This window comes from Pezoporus occidentalis, unplaced genomic scaffold, assembly GCF_034315485.1.
Source record: "Pezoporus occidentalis ecotype Australia unplaced genomic scaffold, CSIRO_AGI_Poc_V1 ctg71, whole genome shotgun sequence".
Lineage (NCBI taxonomy): Eukaryota > Metazoa > Chordata > Aves > Psittaciformes > Psittacidae > Pezoporus > Pezoporus occidentalis.
The window spans coordinates 982,674-999,725 of NW_026916062.1; the positions used below are offsets into that span (position 1 = coordinate 982,674).

At 37.4% G+C, this 17,052-nt stretch overlaps 1 protein-coding gene across 1 annotated transcript; it reads left to right on the forward strand.

Annotated features, from left to right (window-relative positions):
* Nucleotides 1-297: 297 nt before the first annotated feature.
* On the forward strand, nucleotides 298-17,009 carry NSUN7 (NOP2/Sun RNA methyltransferase family member 7). Its single transcript, XM_062642469.1, has 13 exons — nucleotides 298-425; nucleotides 744-1,094; nucleotides 1,498-1,556; nucleotides 3,448-3,578; nucleotides 4,759-4,911; nucleotides 6,164-6,347; nucleotides 7,870-8,080; nucleotides 8,722-8,865; nucleotides 9,436-9,537; nucleotides 10,092-10,209; nucleotides 13,507-13,624; nucleotides 15,178-15,830; nucleotides 16,840-17,009. Exons 2-13 carry the CDS (start codon nucleotides 785-787, stop codon nucleotides 16,904-16,906), a joined length of 2,250 nt encoding a protein of 749 aa, XP_062498453.1. The 5' UTR covers nucleotides 298-425; nucleotides 744-784; the 3' UTR covers nucleotides 16,907-17,009.
* The last annotated feature ends 43 nt before the right edge of the window (nucleotides 17,010-17,052 follow it).

Below are 17,052 nucleotides of genomic sequence, written 5' to 3' on the forward strand. Positions count from 1 at the left end.
GGAGAGGGGAGGAATGGGCTGAGTGTCATCTGTGTTTGGGAAAGGGAGCTTGAACAGGTGAATGCTGGCACAGCATGGGGCTTTCCATGGCTGCCTATTCCACCTCTGGGGAAGATAGATTTTATTTTATTGTATATGCAAGATGTGTAGAAAATGTAAGTAACACAGGTAAGCATATGGAGGATTGGATAATGTCTTCAGAGATGTCAGAATGGATTTCCTGCATTTAAAATTGTGCTGTTTAGGTAATATAGTAATTACTTTAACACCTATGGGATCTCTGTTATCCATTTTTAGGAACTGTTATGTAGTTTAGTGGACAAGCATGTGGAATTCTCTGCAACCCTTTTCAAGATGTTGGTCTTTGGAAGAGACAGTGGCTGCTTTGAAATTTCTGCAGTGGCTTTACTGAAGGAGAATTACTAGTAAGAGATACTCTGTCTGCTTCTTTTTAGACACAAAGAATCAAATCACTGCATATAGTCTGGTTAGGATCATTTATTAAAGCAGCGGCCTCTTGGAAATAAGTAACCAGTCTTTGTGTCTGCATTAGTGAAAATAAGCTATGACAACTATATATAAATACTATGTGTAAGATGATAGACATAGAAAGTACAGATGATATATGTAATAGAGCCTAAAAAAAAACAAAAGAAATTCTACTTAAGACCTGAAAATTAGGGGAAAAGTGTATTCTAGTGAAATAAAATGTCATAATTAAGTACAGACTTTGTTTTTTGCAGAGGCAGCAGGATTGTGACTTACACAATCGGCAACTGGAAAAATGCCTGAGCCTAATAATAACTTGTCTTTACATGAGGATGTTATAAATGGTACTTCAGACTTGAGTGAAGTGAGAAAGCCAGATGAAAAAGAATCTGTTGTAAAAAGAACAATGACTCTGATTGAGAAGAATGGCTGTCACGACACCATATACATGAACGCAGCTAAGATTTTTCAAGGCATTCATACTGAAAAGGCTAAGGATAGAATGCTGGTGCGGTATGTGGGTGACTCAGCACCTCCCGTGCTGGCTTTTAAAGATGTGTGTTCCCAGCGTCTGTCTTATGAACTGGCTTTCAATGCTCTAAAATGTGAGTACAAAACTTTTCCAAGAATTGCCAACAGAAACGATGCAGCAGAGAAAATATGGCAGAACGGTGTTTAGTTTCTGCCTGACAGCATAGATCTTTTGTTAAAGATTTGTTGTTAAACCACAGGTTACTGCTACTAGACTACTCATGTCCCTCAAATATTTAAATATCAACACGTATCACTAGCATGTTGTGAAACCAAATGTTGAAACTCTGTATCTTTTCATGGAAAAGAATTACATGTATTTGGAGTTGCTAATGTTTGTGATTGAATTTGCCCTTCATTTTCATGATGTTTAAACTTTCAGCTTTTTATTTAATCATTTTTAATTTTTTCTTTTCCTTCCACAGAATTTTGCAGATTTCATAGCATAACTAACTTGTCAATATTTTTTTTTTGCAGATCAAGATCTTCTTGAAGAAATGCTGTTAGATAGTTGTGTCTACCCATGCCATTCAATAGTAAGTGAACATTTTTGTGAAGAAATATTTTTTAATGTAATTAGAATATTTTTTGAGAATTCTGCAAAATTCTTCAAACCACTTGTTTTGAACTATACGGTAGCCTCTGAAATATTGCTGAGCCTGACTGAAATATCGCTGCTGTTGTTGTCTAAAGAGTCCATCTCCAAGGTACTAGATATGTTGTTTGAGTTTCTTGTTGCACCTTACTGCTTCCAATGGAGCAGCTCTGTGGAAAGGGACGTGGGGCTCCCGGTGGACAAGCAGCTCAATATGTGTGAACAGTGTGTAGCTGCAGCTGAGAAAGCCAACAGGCTATATTAACAAGGGCACCACCAGCAGCGATAAAGGAGTTGTTATCCCACTGTACTCAATGCTTGTCAGGACACACCTGGAATACTGTGTTCAGATTATGCCCCTGCTATATAAAAAAGATGGGGACAGTCTGGAGGGAGTCCACAGAAAGGCCACAAAGATGGTGAAAGAACTGGGAAGCTGTATGAGGGTTTCATTCAGCCTTGAGGAAAGAAGGTTCAGGGGAGACCTTATGACTATGTTGCAGCATTTAAAGGAACCATTGGGTAATGGGTACAAGAGGAAAATTTTTCACAATCAGCTAGAGGAATAATCTCCCCAGGGAAGTGGGTTCCACAATATTGGGAACTTTCAAGATTCAGCTGGACAAGGGGCTTATCTAGAACCTGCTTTTGCCAAGAAGGGTTGGACCAGATGACCCTTGAGGTCCCTTCCAAGCTGGTATTCTGTGATTCTTCAAAGAAAGAAGGTAGGAGAGTGAACCATAATGATACTGCACTGTAATACTTGCTAACTAATGTTGGCCATAAGCCAGTGCATGTCCATGTGCTTTCATTCCCAGCTGTGTCCCCTTGTGAGTGGTGGAGAAAGTCATGTTCCCTTCCTGTCCCTGGGAGTTGGAAAGCATGGAGCGAACCCCATCAGACAAAAGAATGCATTGCACCCATGTTTCATTTCCTAGGCAATGTACTGAATGCAAATATTGTACTGACAAAAACTGGTCCAGTTTACTCTCCCAATGTGCTTTCCTGCTTTGACATGAAAAGAAAATCCAGAGCTAGCAGAATAATCTGCTTCTGTCCCTTCCAGTTTAGTCTTCGATGCCTTTGAAAATTACAAGATGTTATTTGTGGAGATTGATGTGAGCAGGCAAATGATCTAACACACTGATTTTTGGCTTGTTTTTGTAAGGAAGTAAGGTAACATTTTTTTGGTAGTGTTCCCTGAATAACTTGAGTTTCCTAGCTAATTTCAGTCCTATTTGTGAGAGGGTAGGAATTTTTATAGGCATAAGAACTGTAGGAATTTCATGAAAAGAGGTAGACAAAAGTGAGTTAAGTGCTGATAATTACTGTCCCTAACAGAGAAGATGTTCCCTGCTTTAAACATTTAGGCATGGGAAGGAGATTCTACATATGTCCCAATTGCAGAATGATTGTTACAGCTGAGCTTATCGGTTGTTACACGCTGAACAGTCCCACAAGAGACAAATTGATAGGCAAAAGGCTTTTTTTTAGCATAGCTATGCAAGGAACTGCTATAGGAGGAGAAAGTAATTTCAAGGTTTAAATTCTGGTAACATTAAAAGCTATTAAGATAGGGTATATTATCTGTGTGTATGGAGAATGTTTTAATTTAGATAAGCTAAATTACTTTTAAATTGTATACTTGAGTTTTTAAAAACTCTCAAATTTCAGTGTTTTACTAACTCTCCATAGGAATTATACTTAGAAATCAGAGTTTCATTGGAGTTTTTATTCTGCTGCTGACATGGGAGACTGCTGTTTGATATGGAACTTGTTGCAGAAGTATGGCATGCTTTGTGTCACTTTATCCAGTTGCTTTTCTGTTGCAGCCAGATGAATTAACCAGCTTGCTTGTTGTGATGCTTTATGACCTACAAGACCGAAAGTTTCAAGCACGAGAGATTTCTGATGAAGATGAACCTGTAGCAGACGTTCGGAAAATAGAGCATTATCTATACAGGTATAGATGCAATAACATCTTTTTATTGATATATATTAGCAAAAATACAGACTTGTATAACCAGTACCTTTGTTAAAATAATTATTACAGACGTCTTTGATCTTAATTATTACAGAGGTCTCTTGTCTTCAAATTTTGCAGGCTTTGTTTTTATTTTTAATGAGAACCTAGTTTGGAGAGAAACTTTCGTGTTCCAATAGTTAAGAAAAATGTAGCTAACCGTCTTTCTGTTGTGGATTACTTTGCTAGGGTCTTATTTTGGAATTGCTGAAATTTTTTTATATAACTGTAGAAAAGAAATTAAATAGTAAACATTCATAACTATGTAACAGTCTCGCGGTCATGGAATGGAATAACATCCATTTGTTTAGCAAAACTTCTATTATGAAACTTTGTTCTAATTATCTATAATAATAAATATTTAACAAACCAAATGATATATATGAAATAAGCATTTTAAGTAGTGTTCAAGTATTTCTTTTGTCAGTCTGTTGATAAACTCAACAGACATTTGAATAGAATTGTGTTGCTGCTGAATTTAGAATAGCCCCAAAAATTCGTAAGTGCAAGGTATTTCTGGAGGGCAGTAAGTAATATACCTTGACATCTAAAGTAGCTCACCAGCAATTTGTATTTACTTTGAATTATCATCTATCAAGATTATGCATAAAGATTGTGGAAAGAAAAGACTGGGAATATTTCTTCTGACATTTTCACATAATAATAATAATCGAACTGACTCCTGGTTGCCATCATCCTTGTGTTGTTTCTGTACAGATTTAGAGGCCAGCTTTCATCAAATGCTCATTCTGCACATATATGTGTTTATATCTTCAAACATGCTAAAAAATTTGATGATCGTATCCCACAGGTTACAGTTCCAAAATGTGTCTGTGGTTTTTTTTTCATAGTTGCCTGAGCAAACTGACATATTCACCTGTCATAATTCCAGTCTCATGCATTTAAGTGAAACAGTCTTAGCTATGTACTACTACCCTGCCTATACAGTTGTCTGGGGTAGAAAATGCCTCACTTGTATTTTCTGTAGCAGCTTGCAGAACGAGGCCTCACTTTTGGTTTTGGTTTCTGAGCAAGACAGTAATATAATAGAAATCTTGCACGTTAATAGCTGATGTAAACTTGTATAAAACATACTAAACTTGTGACTATGTTTTTATAGTTTTAAGACCAAATTGGCAGCTGCACTGGCAAGATATCGCATCAAACATGATGCTCCTTCAATTGAATATGTTCTACCAGAAACCATACGTAAGCAGCACCAAAGGGCTTCTGCTTTACCATTGTGTGTTTGGATAAACACATTTAAAATCAGGTAAATTCCTTTAAGTATCATCTAATATTGATGTTTTTACATAGGAAGTGATATAGTTTGCTACACACTTGTTCTAGAATTTCCAGGTTATATATTACCAGTAATTTAAGTTTCTTACATTTAGATTCTGCTTAGTCCACTGACATTGCATAATGTTTCTTTGTCCTGAACCCAGGACAAGTTTTTATACAGTGCAATAATGGTATTCATGAACTGAAACAAAGTTGTGAAACAGTTTTTCTTACTATTCTGTTGTTTATGTGGGTCTTTCACTAATTAAATCAGAAAATAAAGTTAGAAAATACTATATGGGTGAGTAAACTCTGTGATGAAAAATAGAGAAAACTTCTTTAAAAGTGTGTTACTGTAAGCAATAATCTTGGCTAAGGGTGTTAAGACAGATACAAAACAAAATGTAGACTTGAAATAGAAAATACCCTTTAATAATCCTTATATTCAGTGGTTTACTATAAAGGTAACTATATATGTTTCCAGTTCTGTAGTAACTAATACATGAACCATACCAGGTTATCCTGTTACCAGTTTTGTTAGACAGATAATCCATAGATACGATTTTCAAGAATTTTGTTTTCATACTCTTGCCTTGGACCAATGTCCTGTGCTTAGGTTACAGGCTCTTCAAGATAGAGAATGTGTCTTACTCTGGTTGTGATTTTGCAGCCCTTAAATAAGACTGAACTAAAAGCTACTGCGTTAAATCTACATTTAATGTACCATATAAGCTTGTGGTACTGTCTGAAACTGCATGTCAGCAAACACGTCTTGTTGTATATGCCTTTAAATCTCTATGATATTCGAATTGCAAACCTCAGCATTTTTGCCTTCATTACATTTACACAAAAATTATTTCAGTTATCAGCCATTAAACTAATTGCAAGCTCGGCTAAATTGAAAGCAACTGAAAGGACTTAAGTATTTCAGCATAAATTTGCCACAGTGTCTCCTGAGCAATGGACATATGTTTTGATGCTTTGAATCGTCCTCTGGAAGCACATATCTCTTTCTTAACTTATCATCAGACTTATTAACTTAATAGTGTCAAAAGAGGATTTATATGCCTAAAATAGAGTGAATTCCCCTCTTGTATTAGGCAGTATTGCAATTATGTATGTGTAAGTATACGTATACACCCACACTAGAAAAATACAAGGCAAAAATCCATGTAATCAGTGTGAACTGTATTGCTGAAATAACTCTTGTATATTTAATGGCCAGAGTTGTATGTTAACAGCCTTGAAGATGTTTTCAGAGATTTGAAGGAGAAGGGATTCACAAAAGTTGAGTCTGTGTCAGACTTGGACCATTATACGTATGGTGTGGACCAGCACTGCGGTGATGTGTTGGTTTTTCCTTCCTCTTTTAAAGAAGAACTGCTTAATTTAGATCTTTTTGCAGATAGGAAACTCTTACTGCAGGTGAGTTGATGTCACCCTTGAATCACAGGATCTGCAAACTAATGTTTTACATTAGAATTAGGTTATGTATTGTGTGTCTGTCCTATTACAGGCAGCAACATACTCATAAGGTTTTGGACATTTTTTATAATTAGGAGGTTAGAAACTGTTTCACTTACTAAATTTAGCATGGAAATGTTAATGCTTATAATTCATAGCTACATTTGAGTTAGTGGAATGTTTTAAATTTAACCTTAAAAAATAAACATCAAAAGTTGTCAAAGAGGCAGTCTCACCACTGAAAATGTGAGCAAATTTTCTGTGTAACTCTATGTGATTTACCCCAGTTAGCAGCTAATGGTATGCCAATATTCTTTCTTCCTCTTCAATTGCTTATTTGTGATGGAATGATGACACCTCTTTGTATTTTGTGCAGCATGGTTCCTAAATCTCCGTAAGTCCCATTGGTCTTCTCCCTGACTTGCCATCATTAGGCTCTCCAGGCAAGACTGGTCAGAGGCTCCTGTGGTATAGTGGTGGTTTGGAGTAACAGTGCAACAACATGCACCCACAAATAATCTGAAGTGCCTTGATGATCTTGATTACCTAGCAGAAACATTTCAAAGGGCATTTTCACTTGAGGCTTAGCATTTTCTGGACATTCTAGCCTCAAAATATATTACCCAACTTACAAAGTAATTCAGTATTCTGTTTCAGTATGTACATTTTGAATAGAAGATATACATACAGAAAAGAACTATATATGAGAGCCCCATAGGTCACAGGAACAAATTCTGAGTATTACTATTCAAGAATATTCAAAGTGAGGTGAGTAGAATGGTACTTGAATGCTGTAAGTGGATACGTAGACAAGGATGTGAATGTAAAGGTTTAGTGCTCCTCCCCTCCTCCCTTATCATCAGTATTTGCCAAGTTTAGTGCTAAACATATCTTCATTCTTTGACTTTTAAAGTAATTTGATGGGCATAATGTTTGATTTATCTCTCTTCATCACCTGTAGTATGACATCGTTTACTCTTGTTGAGGTCCCTGTGCTTTCTGAATTCAAATCTGCCTCTGTGTTGTTCAGATTGGTCTTTGATCTGTAAAGACTTCATTTCTCCCATAATTATTGTCAAGAGCTATGTGAATAGTTTGGTATTTCTCTGTAAAGCTGCCTTTGAGGATGAGTTCTGCATAATGTGGTCTGTGTCTCTTCTGGAGCTGGCTCTTGCTAGGGGTTCCTCCTTAAGGGGATGATACACACATTCTTTTCACCTAGAGATATTATGCTTTTGTATGCATTAGTTAGAATTAGATTATTTAAATTTAGTCCATGACTTTATAAGATGTTTGGGTTTATACTTTATTTAATTCTATATTAGCAGCTATCCCTGCTTAGTTTTTCTCCTGCCTTCTTTCCCATTTTATCCGTTCTTTCCCATGAAAACAATGAAATACTTTCCTAATTTGGAAAAGAAGGTTGGCATTCACAGAAACCAAATTAATTGGTGATACTTGATTTTGTGTCATTATTTTCCAGGATAAGTCTCGCAGCCTTGCTGTACACGCTGCACAGGCACAGCTGAATTCAGGTGACAACATTATAGTGGCTCATGTAGGCTCCCATCTGACCATTGCCCATTTGTCAGTGCTGACAAATCACAGCATGTCCACAGTCTTTGTTTGTGGTGTGAAATCTTCAGAAAAGGAAGCAGAGCTGAGGAACTTTTTCAGCCACATGGAATGTACAAGTAGGTTTTAAAACAGTTGGCATACATAAAGTATTTTAATACAGACATTTGTGATGCATATAGATATGGCATAACGTTATCAGAATTCGGAGATCCCTTGTTTAAGGATTTGGGGAGGGCAGTAAGAATTTATTTTTTGTCACAAGGTGAACTGACAGCTCTTCAGCTACAATTAAGTTAATCAAAGGTTGCAGATTAACCATGTCATAGGCTCCTGAAGTATCGGGGTGAATTTTTCCACAGAAGTAGTTACTGTATAGCAGTTGGTGTAGGTGGTAGCTGGGAATTTTTGGGTCCATTTTTTTGGTGTCTTGGCTGTTGCTTTCAGTCTGACATCCACCTGTTTGAGAGTGTTAATCCAAAACATATGAACTTGTCCAGGTTACCCGGAGGACACAATCAGAACAAAATGCAGCCAGATTCTGGAATCCCATTAGCAGTCTTTTAAGTGGAAGATGCTAAGGTCTAGCTAGTCCTTCCATCTGTCTGAAATCAGTGGGGTACACTTAGCAGGATCTGGGTCTAGCAGCCTCTAGCTCTATGGAAGCCTGTGTAACACCACAGTCTGCTCACCTTTTGTTGCATTAAAATTAGGCAGCCTTGCTTGCATGTAGAATTGTAAAGTTTTTCCTTTCTTTCAGATATTCAGTTGTTACATGAAGACTTCACGGAGATTGGACCAACAGACCCAAAACTTCAAAAGGCAAAAGTTATTTTGCTGCTACCACAGTGCTCTGGACTGGGTGCTGGTGACCCAATAGATTTTATTTTAAATGAGCATGGAGGTAATTTTTGATACAATAGCTAGCTCATGCTTTCTGGTAGCAACAGTATTCAAGTATTGTGGTCTGGACATCATAACTGCCTCAGTAAATTGTTTCATGTTACAAAAAAACCCTGTCTTTATTTAAATTACTATAAGATGTATACATTAAATAACTTGGATAATTCTGTGTGTCTGCTTCAAGTTGATGGTACGAAGTTTGAGGGTTATTCTGGGGATCAGAGTGTATATAGCCTTTCTTTTAAAGTAAAAAGACTGTAGACAGAAAACTTATTTCAAGATACCAATGTGTGTATGATTTTCCATTGACTACGTTCCTTTATTGACTGTTTGTATAAGTCTATTCACTATACAATTTTCATCACATAGAAGCAAGAGGCACTAGTGATTACAGGTAAAGAGGGAAGGAAGAATCACTTAGGCACTCCTTGGGATTGTTAATTTGTAAAAACTGCCTTTCCAATGCAGCAGGAATAAACCAGGTCTGTTACCAAAGCATTTTTTTTCAAACAGCTGAATTTAAGACACTAGTACAAGTTGCAATAATAAATTCACAACTCTTTGCATTTAGATGCAGAATTACTAAAAGACCTTTTCCGGGGAACTGTAGCCAAGGATAAACTCAGTGTTCTCGCTGAAAGGCAGCTTAATGAGTTGATTCATGCAATGAAATGTAAGTGTGCCAGCTCTCCAGTTTCTGGGAAGACCTCGTACTTTCAATTCCATTGTGCTATCACCAGTTTTTCTATAGGTAAAAATACACTGATAACTCTATTAGTTAACAGTAAGTCTATAACTAAAACCCCTAAATGGTGATCTCCTCAAGTCTGAAGGTGTTTCTGTGGCCTAGTGTTCACCAGACATTAGTACAGAAATCTGTAGCATTGTGCAGAGAACCGGCTTACTGGCTTAGTCATACTCTGCTCTGAAAAAGTTGTAAGTGTAGCCTGACACCCCACCTGCGTGCTGCCACTTTCTTTTCCCCTCCTTTGGTAGCTGTGTGAAAAAACTGGATATTGCTTAGAATTCGTGCTGAAATCCGCAAATATTTGAAAAGATTTTTATTATTAAAACCCACTAGAAACTGAATACCGATGGGTGCGGGAGGATGTATTTTATGGGTAGAAGTGACATACAAGCATAAATTGTTGTGATGCTTTCAGTCCTCACTAAACCACCGTGTGTATGGAGAAATTGAACTGTGGAAAAATCTTGTTTGTTTTGTAGTTAAGGAAGTACAAGCTATTGTTTACTGCACTTGTTCAGTTTACCCAGAAGAAAATGAAAGAGTAGTGAAGAAAGCACTGGAATCTGAAGTGGAAGGAGATAAAGTACAACCATATAGGTATGGAATGAGTTCTGTGTATGGAAAATTACAGCATCACTTTAAATTGTAGCATAATTCTTATCCTAGACTTACCTGTCTTGCATAAGATTAACATTTAAAATAGTTTTTTTCTGCCTCTCATTCATCCTTTTGACTTTTTCATGTAATCTATTTGTTCATCTGAAATCAAGATGGGAGAAAAGCATCACGAGTTGGAAATAACATTGTGGCAAGCTTCTGCCAAAGCTATTGCTTTGTCCTGTCAGTATTCAGAGTATGAAGCTAGTTTAAGTTAAAATGGAGACTAGAAGTTGGGGGACTTGCTAGCATACTTTCAGCTTCTGACCCTGAATGATCAGTTTCAAAGGAAAAAGAAATTAAATCTTACAATTTGGGAATAACACAGAAAAATAAGAACCTCTGCTGTAGGAATGTTCATCCTTGTATTTAGACAAATGATTTTTTTTTTTGTGGGGGGTAGAGGGACCGACACACAACAGGTTACAGTAAGAGAACATCCTGTGCAACCATAATAAATAGTACTATATATGAAAAAATGTGATGTATACTTTATATGGAGTTAAACCTGTGAGCTGCTACCCATCAGATGGAGCAGTTGTTAAAAGACTGATGGATACTACCTGGATTTTCCTTTCAGTCATAGTAGATAAACACAAAACAGCTGGCACTTTCTTGCACATAGAGATAATAGTTGATTACAGCATGCAGGTTAAAAGAGTTTTATGTTGCCGAAAGCACAGGAGAGCAATACTATATATTTAGATTTTCTATTATCTTAGCTGATGTTAGTGACCTGGCTATTGTAGGCAAAGCTTCTGTGGTTCAAGTATCATTAAATGCAGTTACATTTCACATGATTAAAATGGTAAATGTTAGCTATGGCCAGTCCAGAGAATTTTAAAAAGAGGTACATTATGTGTGATGTTAAGATACAGTACAACAGAATGCATCTTTCTTGCGATTCACTGATAGGAAAGAGTAGTGTGTTTGAATTTTTATGCCAAATGGATGAAATCAGGGTATGTCTTGCCAATGATGCTACACTACCCCAAAAGCATTTATGGATTCTTGCTGTAAACTCTGTTTTCCTTTGGGATTTGAAATCTTGTCAAGTCTATCATGTCTTGATCTATATGCAGCTACTATTCTATGGGAAGAACTAGGGTGACCTTGGAACAGAATGGTCTCTGTATTATTTGAACACAAATAACACATAAATTCATGCTATGTATAACAGTATGTGTATTAAAAAAAAAGACTGTGATTTTTTTTTCCCCCTGGAGTTTTAATTTTTTTTTCAGAAAAATTCCTTATGTCTAAAGACCTCACCTCCCCCAAAAAGACAAACCAAAATCTAGCCCGTGTTTTGAAGAAACAGCATGAAACTTGTCAAACCACCAGATGATACTTTAACCTTCAAATACAAGGCATTCTCAGATGGTAAGAAAGGGAGAAAAAAGCTACAGTAGGATTCTTGCAGACCTGAGCAGATTTGTGGCTGAAGACTCAATGACCTTCATAAATAACAATTCCAGATTTGGTTCCTCCTCCAGTGCCCTGCACGTAGCTTGGATGTTCTCATGAGTAATTCTTGCTACAATAAAGCTTCTGGTAACCAGCATAAACAGAGCAGTAATACAACACCATAAATAAAATATATCATTTGATTATGCTTAAGGTGAAAGCTCAAGCTGTTTAAGATGCATGTACTGCTTATGACAGTTCCCTGTACACTTTCCTTGGAATTAATTAGATAAATTATTTGACTAAAAGCATGCAGGATAGAATTAAAAACTCGGTTGCAGAATTACGAACCCCTGTGTTAACAGTAGTGTCTTTGAGAGGCAAGTTATACTAATAAAACATCCTGTGTGGTCATCACAAAGTTACTTAATATCAATTTTCCAAGAAAGAGGAAAGCTTTCAAGAAACTCTTACACCAGTTGTGCTTGTTATGTCTTTTGGACTTAACTCTGCTGAGTGCTGAACAAAGTGGTGTTGAACAAAACAAGGCTGTGCTGGAGTGGGGTCATACAGTTGGCCTTCAGGGTGTGAAATCTCAAAGGTAATTTCAGATGTACCCCCTGTCTAAGCTGAGTTTACCTTAAGGGATGTGGCAAGCAGTTTATAGCAAAGGCCTTACCTTATGTAAAGGTACACACTGCAAATGTGCATGTAGAGAATTGAAATCATTCATGCATTTCCCTTTGGCCTGTCCAATTTCTGCATCAATTTTCACGGTTAGACCATCCGCTAAAGGGATTCCTGGTAACAGTAATCTGTTTATGTCAATCAAAGTAAAGATTATCACTTTCTTGTATTGAATCACCTGATCTAAAAGCAAAAATCTCCTGTGTGTCCTCGGACAGAGTTTTATTTAGTAATGCAAGAAGGATGTTAGCCTTGCAGTGTGTTTTATCAAGTTCTGAGGGACATAAGCAAAATCAGGTTACGGTGAAAACTTGAGAACAAACAGTTTTGAAGACTTCCCCTTAGAAATGGACAAGCCAGATGAGTCAGGGTATTGCTTACAAACATTGAATGTGTTTCTCTGAAACCACCTTTGAATAAAACCCTATCTGAAGAGGATCGGTGGAGCACTGAGGGGCTGTATCTTACAGTCCTCAGCAGTGCAAAGAGGAAGAGGTAGTAATTGCATCAGGACATTTTGATAGCATTTTTCTGTACTGAAACAGCTTAGTACTAGTTTAGCTGCTTTACGGGCCAGGTCCTTGTAACAGGTAGGGACTACTGGAATACAGGGGAAATATGAGAGAAAGCTAGCCCTTCCTTCCGCCCTTCCTTCCTCACAGATGCACTGCAAAACTCAATTGTTAAAAATAGGCAAATTTTCCTCAACTAAGATTTTTAGCTTAGGTAGATAGTTCTGATAAGCATAGAGTTAATTCAGAGTTAACACCTCTACAGTTTCTTGTGTACTGCTTAGTGTTTTCAGAGCATTTCCCAACTTCATGGACAACTTGATAATCCAGTAATTGCAAACCTGAGAAAGAACAAGCTTGTTAATTATGTTTGTACATATTTATTCTCTGGTGGTTAATACTTAGTTATGGGAAAAAGTTAAATGGGAATTATTGGAAAACATGGGAAAAAAAACAGTTCTAAAAAGATTAATTCTCATGTCTGTCTTAAATTGCAGTTTTTAAAAGTGAAGATAGGCAGCACAAGATTGTAACTGAAAGATGTAATTTGGAAATTAGTTTTACTATATCTTGTTTATTTCCTTTCACAGCTTTCAATATTATTTTATGGTCATTTGTTTATTTTTTACAGGCTTATTCCTCCTGTTTTTGATACTTGCTCTGATTCAGATGCTTCCACTGAACCTTTTTTCAAAACAGAGCCATCAGAAATCTCCAGTGGCTGCTTTCTGGCTGTTCTGGCAAGAGAGGTAAGCTAAGAAAATTACCACCTAAAGACTTCACAGAAATAAAAGAACAGTGCCATTTTCCACAAACGAATATATGAAATTGAACATAAACAAATCCTGGCTGTTCTTTAGTTGTCTTAAGAATGAAGAATAGGCAAGCAGTTGAAATGTGCCCACCTTCATACAGTTTTACGCTGAGCACAGCTTTCCAATATGTGCCTTTTCCTTTGGAGCTGTTCGTGATCAGAGCAGTCTCCCAGTCAGTGTTAGGAACACCTAGAGGAAACGTATGGTTGCTGTTACACCTTGCAATGAAATAACCAGCTTGATTAGACTCATAATAAATGGTATCTAGCAAAGTTATTTGTTACGTCTGTATGTATCACCCAGCTCTTCCAGTATCCAAGCAGACAGTGTCACTGTAGGGATAAAGACTTCGTTATAATATGAGTAACATAGGTATGAATATGTTTCCTTCTAAAACTGAGGCATATGCAAAGGCAGGGGGCTTTTGCTGAGTATATTTAAAAGTCTTGGCACGTTTCCTGAGAAAAGGCCTTAAAGAGCTAGTCTGCATCTCCAAGCATCACCATCTTCCTCTGGTGTCTGAGAAAAGCAGGACTTTTTTTCACTGAAAGACGAAGGGGGGATAATTAAATTTCATTGAAAATTAAAGATATGAGATCCTATTTAGTTATTTGTACCACTTCCTGTCACGCTGCAATTACAGTGCTTGAAAGAAGCATGTGTCTTGGGGAAAATGAGATGTTATTAAGAGAATCAGACATGAAAAGCCTTTTAAGTTATCTATTACTCATCTCTTTCTTTTCAATGAAAAATACTTTTTTGAACCTGGCTGAGCTACTAAGTTTTAGTTAATCATGCCATGTACCTCTGTTTACCAGACTGCCTCCCTCCAAATAAACACTTTTGTTTCAGGTAGCTAATTTGAGTTGGTTTTTAGTCAAATTCTAGTGCACAGAAGCAATTGCTCCTATGGACAATTTTTAGGTGATTCTGGAAATTAACATTTTCTGCAAGGCAGAAAACGTACTTAGAATTTAAACTGAAATTTCTGGTTTACAGTAACCCTCTTCTTGGCTAGTTGTAAATAGTTTCTTCCCCATTGCTTCTCTTTAGATACTTGGATGTTGACCTGGTTCCTAGTTAATCTAGTTTAAGAGTTCCTTACTTTTGTAGCATGTGCAAGGATTTTCATTATTATGAAAATTATTAATGTTTAATATTATTGGTAATATTTCTGTATTTTAGTAACTACTTCTGATACACACTTATATGTACATGCACGTTATTACAAACACGTCACAGACGAAGTCAGTGTGGGAGACATGTAGCATGAAGTCAGAATTCAGTTGCCCCTCTTCAGGCCTGTAAAGGGCAGGGTCTCTGAAGAGCAACTGCTCAGACATCTCTTTACACAACAGTCACATTCTTAATTTCCTGAATAAATAGTCTGGTTAGCGTTTATCACGTGTGTCATCCTGCTAGGTTTCTCATGGAGTCTGCAGCTCTGTGTTGTGGCTTAGATTCATTCTTTCCTTTGAATTTTGCAGAAAGACTCTTCTGAAAATCTGTCTGCTGAAGACATTTTGGGTCAGACTGCAGCAAAAGGACTACTAGATGGCATTCTTGTAGAAAAAACAAAGAAAGGGGGAAAAAAGCAGAAAGTAACACAACTTACACGTAATACTGTTGCTGGTGGTGTAGAGCCGAAGATTGCAGAGCTCCTTCACCGTCAAACCGTATCTAATATTAAGGCTGAAGTTGCTGTGTCTAAAGCAGTCAGTAACATACAACAGAAGAGTGCGAGCCGAACAAAAAGCAATGTTCAGCTGAAGAAATCCATCCACCCCATTTCAGCTAGATCTCTGCCTAAAGTGCTGAAGCACACACGTCCATTGTCACCTGTGGGCAAGGCCTATGGCAGGCAGACACCTGCTACTAGAAAGGCACATGCAGAACACAAGCGGATTGTACTGAAGCCTGCAAAAATTATGTTTCCTCCAGTGGCAATGCCATACCTAAGTTCACAAGGAAACGAAGCTGGGATATCAGCTCATCACTGCTTCCACTGCTGGAGTGGAGCAAACAGTTTCCATGGCAGGGTACTTCTACCACCTCTGTGTAAAACAGTCAGGCCAGCTGTGCTTCATCCTCGACCATGGATGCAGGAATCTTCACACATTGCCCTGCCTTTATACAGAAGGTAAAGATTCCTGTATGTATTAATACACTTCTTGCTATATACTTTAAAGTAGCATGTCAAAATATACATACCCCCCTCAGCTGCACAGATCTGTAGCAATACTCAATTTCAAATTGTTTTTTTTTTTAAAGTGAGACTGCATTTTTTAAGTGACTATTTCTCTTTACAAGTACTAGACACCATTTAGACTCTGACACATGGAAACTAAGGCTTGCATAGTGAACCAGTTAGCTCAGCTTTAGTTCTAAAACTAGATGTGAACTTTGGTACAGGCAACTGGCCAAGTGCACTAAAGCTCATGCACAGGTCTTCTACTACTTACTCCCTTGGTGTCTACTCAGCTGTGCCCCAAAATCCTAACACTGAAAACTGGACAAAATATTCTCATGCTAAAAATACGGAATAATCATAATGTCATGTCAGATGATGTCATAGCTCGCAAGTGCTTTTCACAACTTAAGCATCTCTCAGTTGAAAAGAGCTGCTACTGTCCAAGTAAGTTATTTTTGTAAGTGTTACTGCAAGCCACTGAATAATAACAGAGTGGCTTGTCTCTGGAAAGAGCTGTGAGCTTCTAACCTGCTCCCTCTTGCTAGCAAATATAAAATACCTGTAAAGTATTCACAACTGACTTGTAATCTGAGGAGAGGATAAAAGGGACACTCAGAGATACTTTTAATTATAGTATGATTTCCTATTAAACAAGGACAGAATAAAGAAGGAAAATGACAATCAATGATGGAATGACAGTAAGAGGAACCTCGGAAATTGTATTTAGAAGTGTAGAAATGAAACAAAGACAGCAGAGCAATATAGAAGGGCAGAAGTTGCTGTGGTCCAGAAGAGAAATTTTCCTCTAGGCAATCATTTAAGATAGTTGACAGAAGCGCTGCCAGTAGTGTCAGCACTGTGGAATGGAATCTTAACCAATGTGACATACAAGTCTCGATTTATACCCATCCACAGAAAACGTTTTAACATCTCTATTTTTCTCCCTCATCTACACCAGTCAACGTAGCTGGATCGGCTCTACCTTCACAGGAAAGGATGTGAATGATACTACACCGGCAGTGTAACAGCTGCTTCTTGCTCTTCAGATGCATACCCTTGCATTGCTGAGTCAGTGAATATTTCTTCTAGCATTTTAATTGGAGCCAGCTGTCCTATTCAGAGGCATCCATCACCTACTGCATATCCCTGTGCTCCTTACCTGTTCCAATAA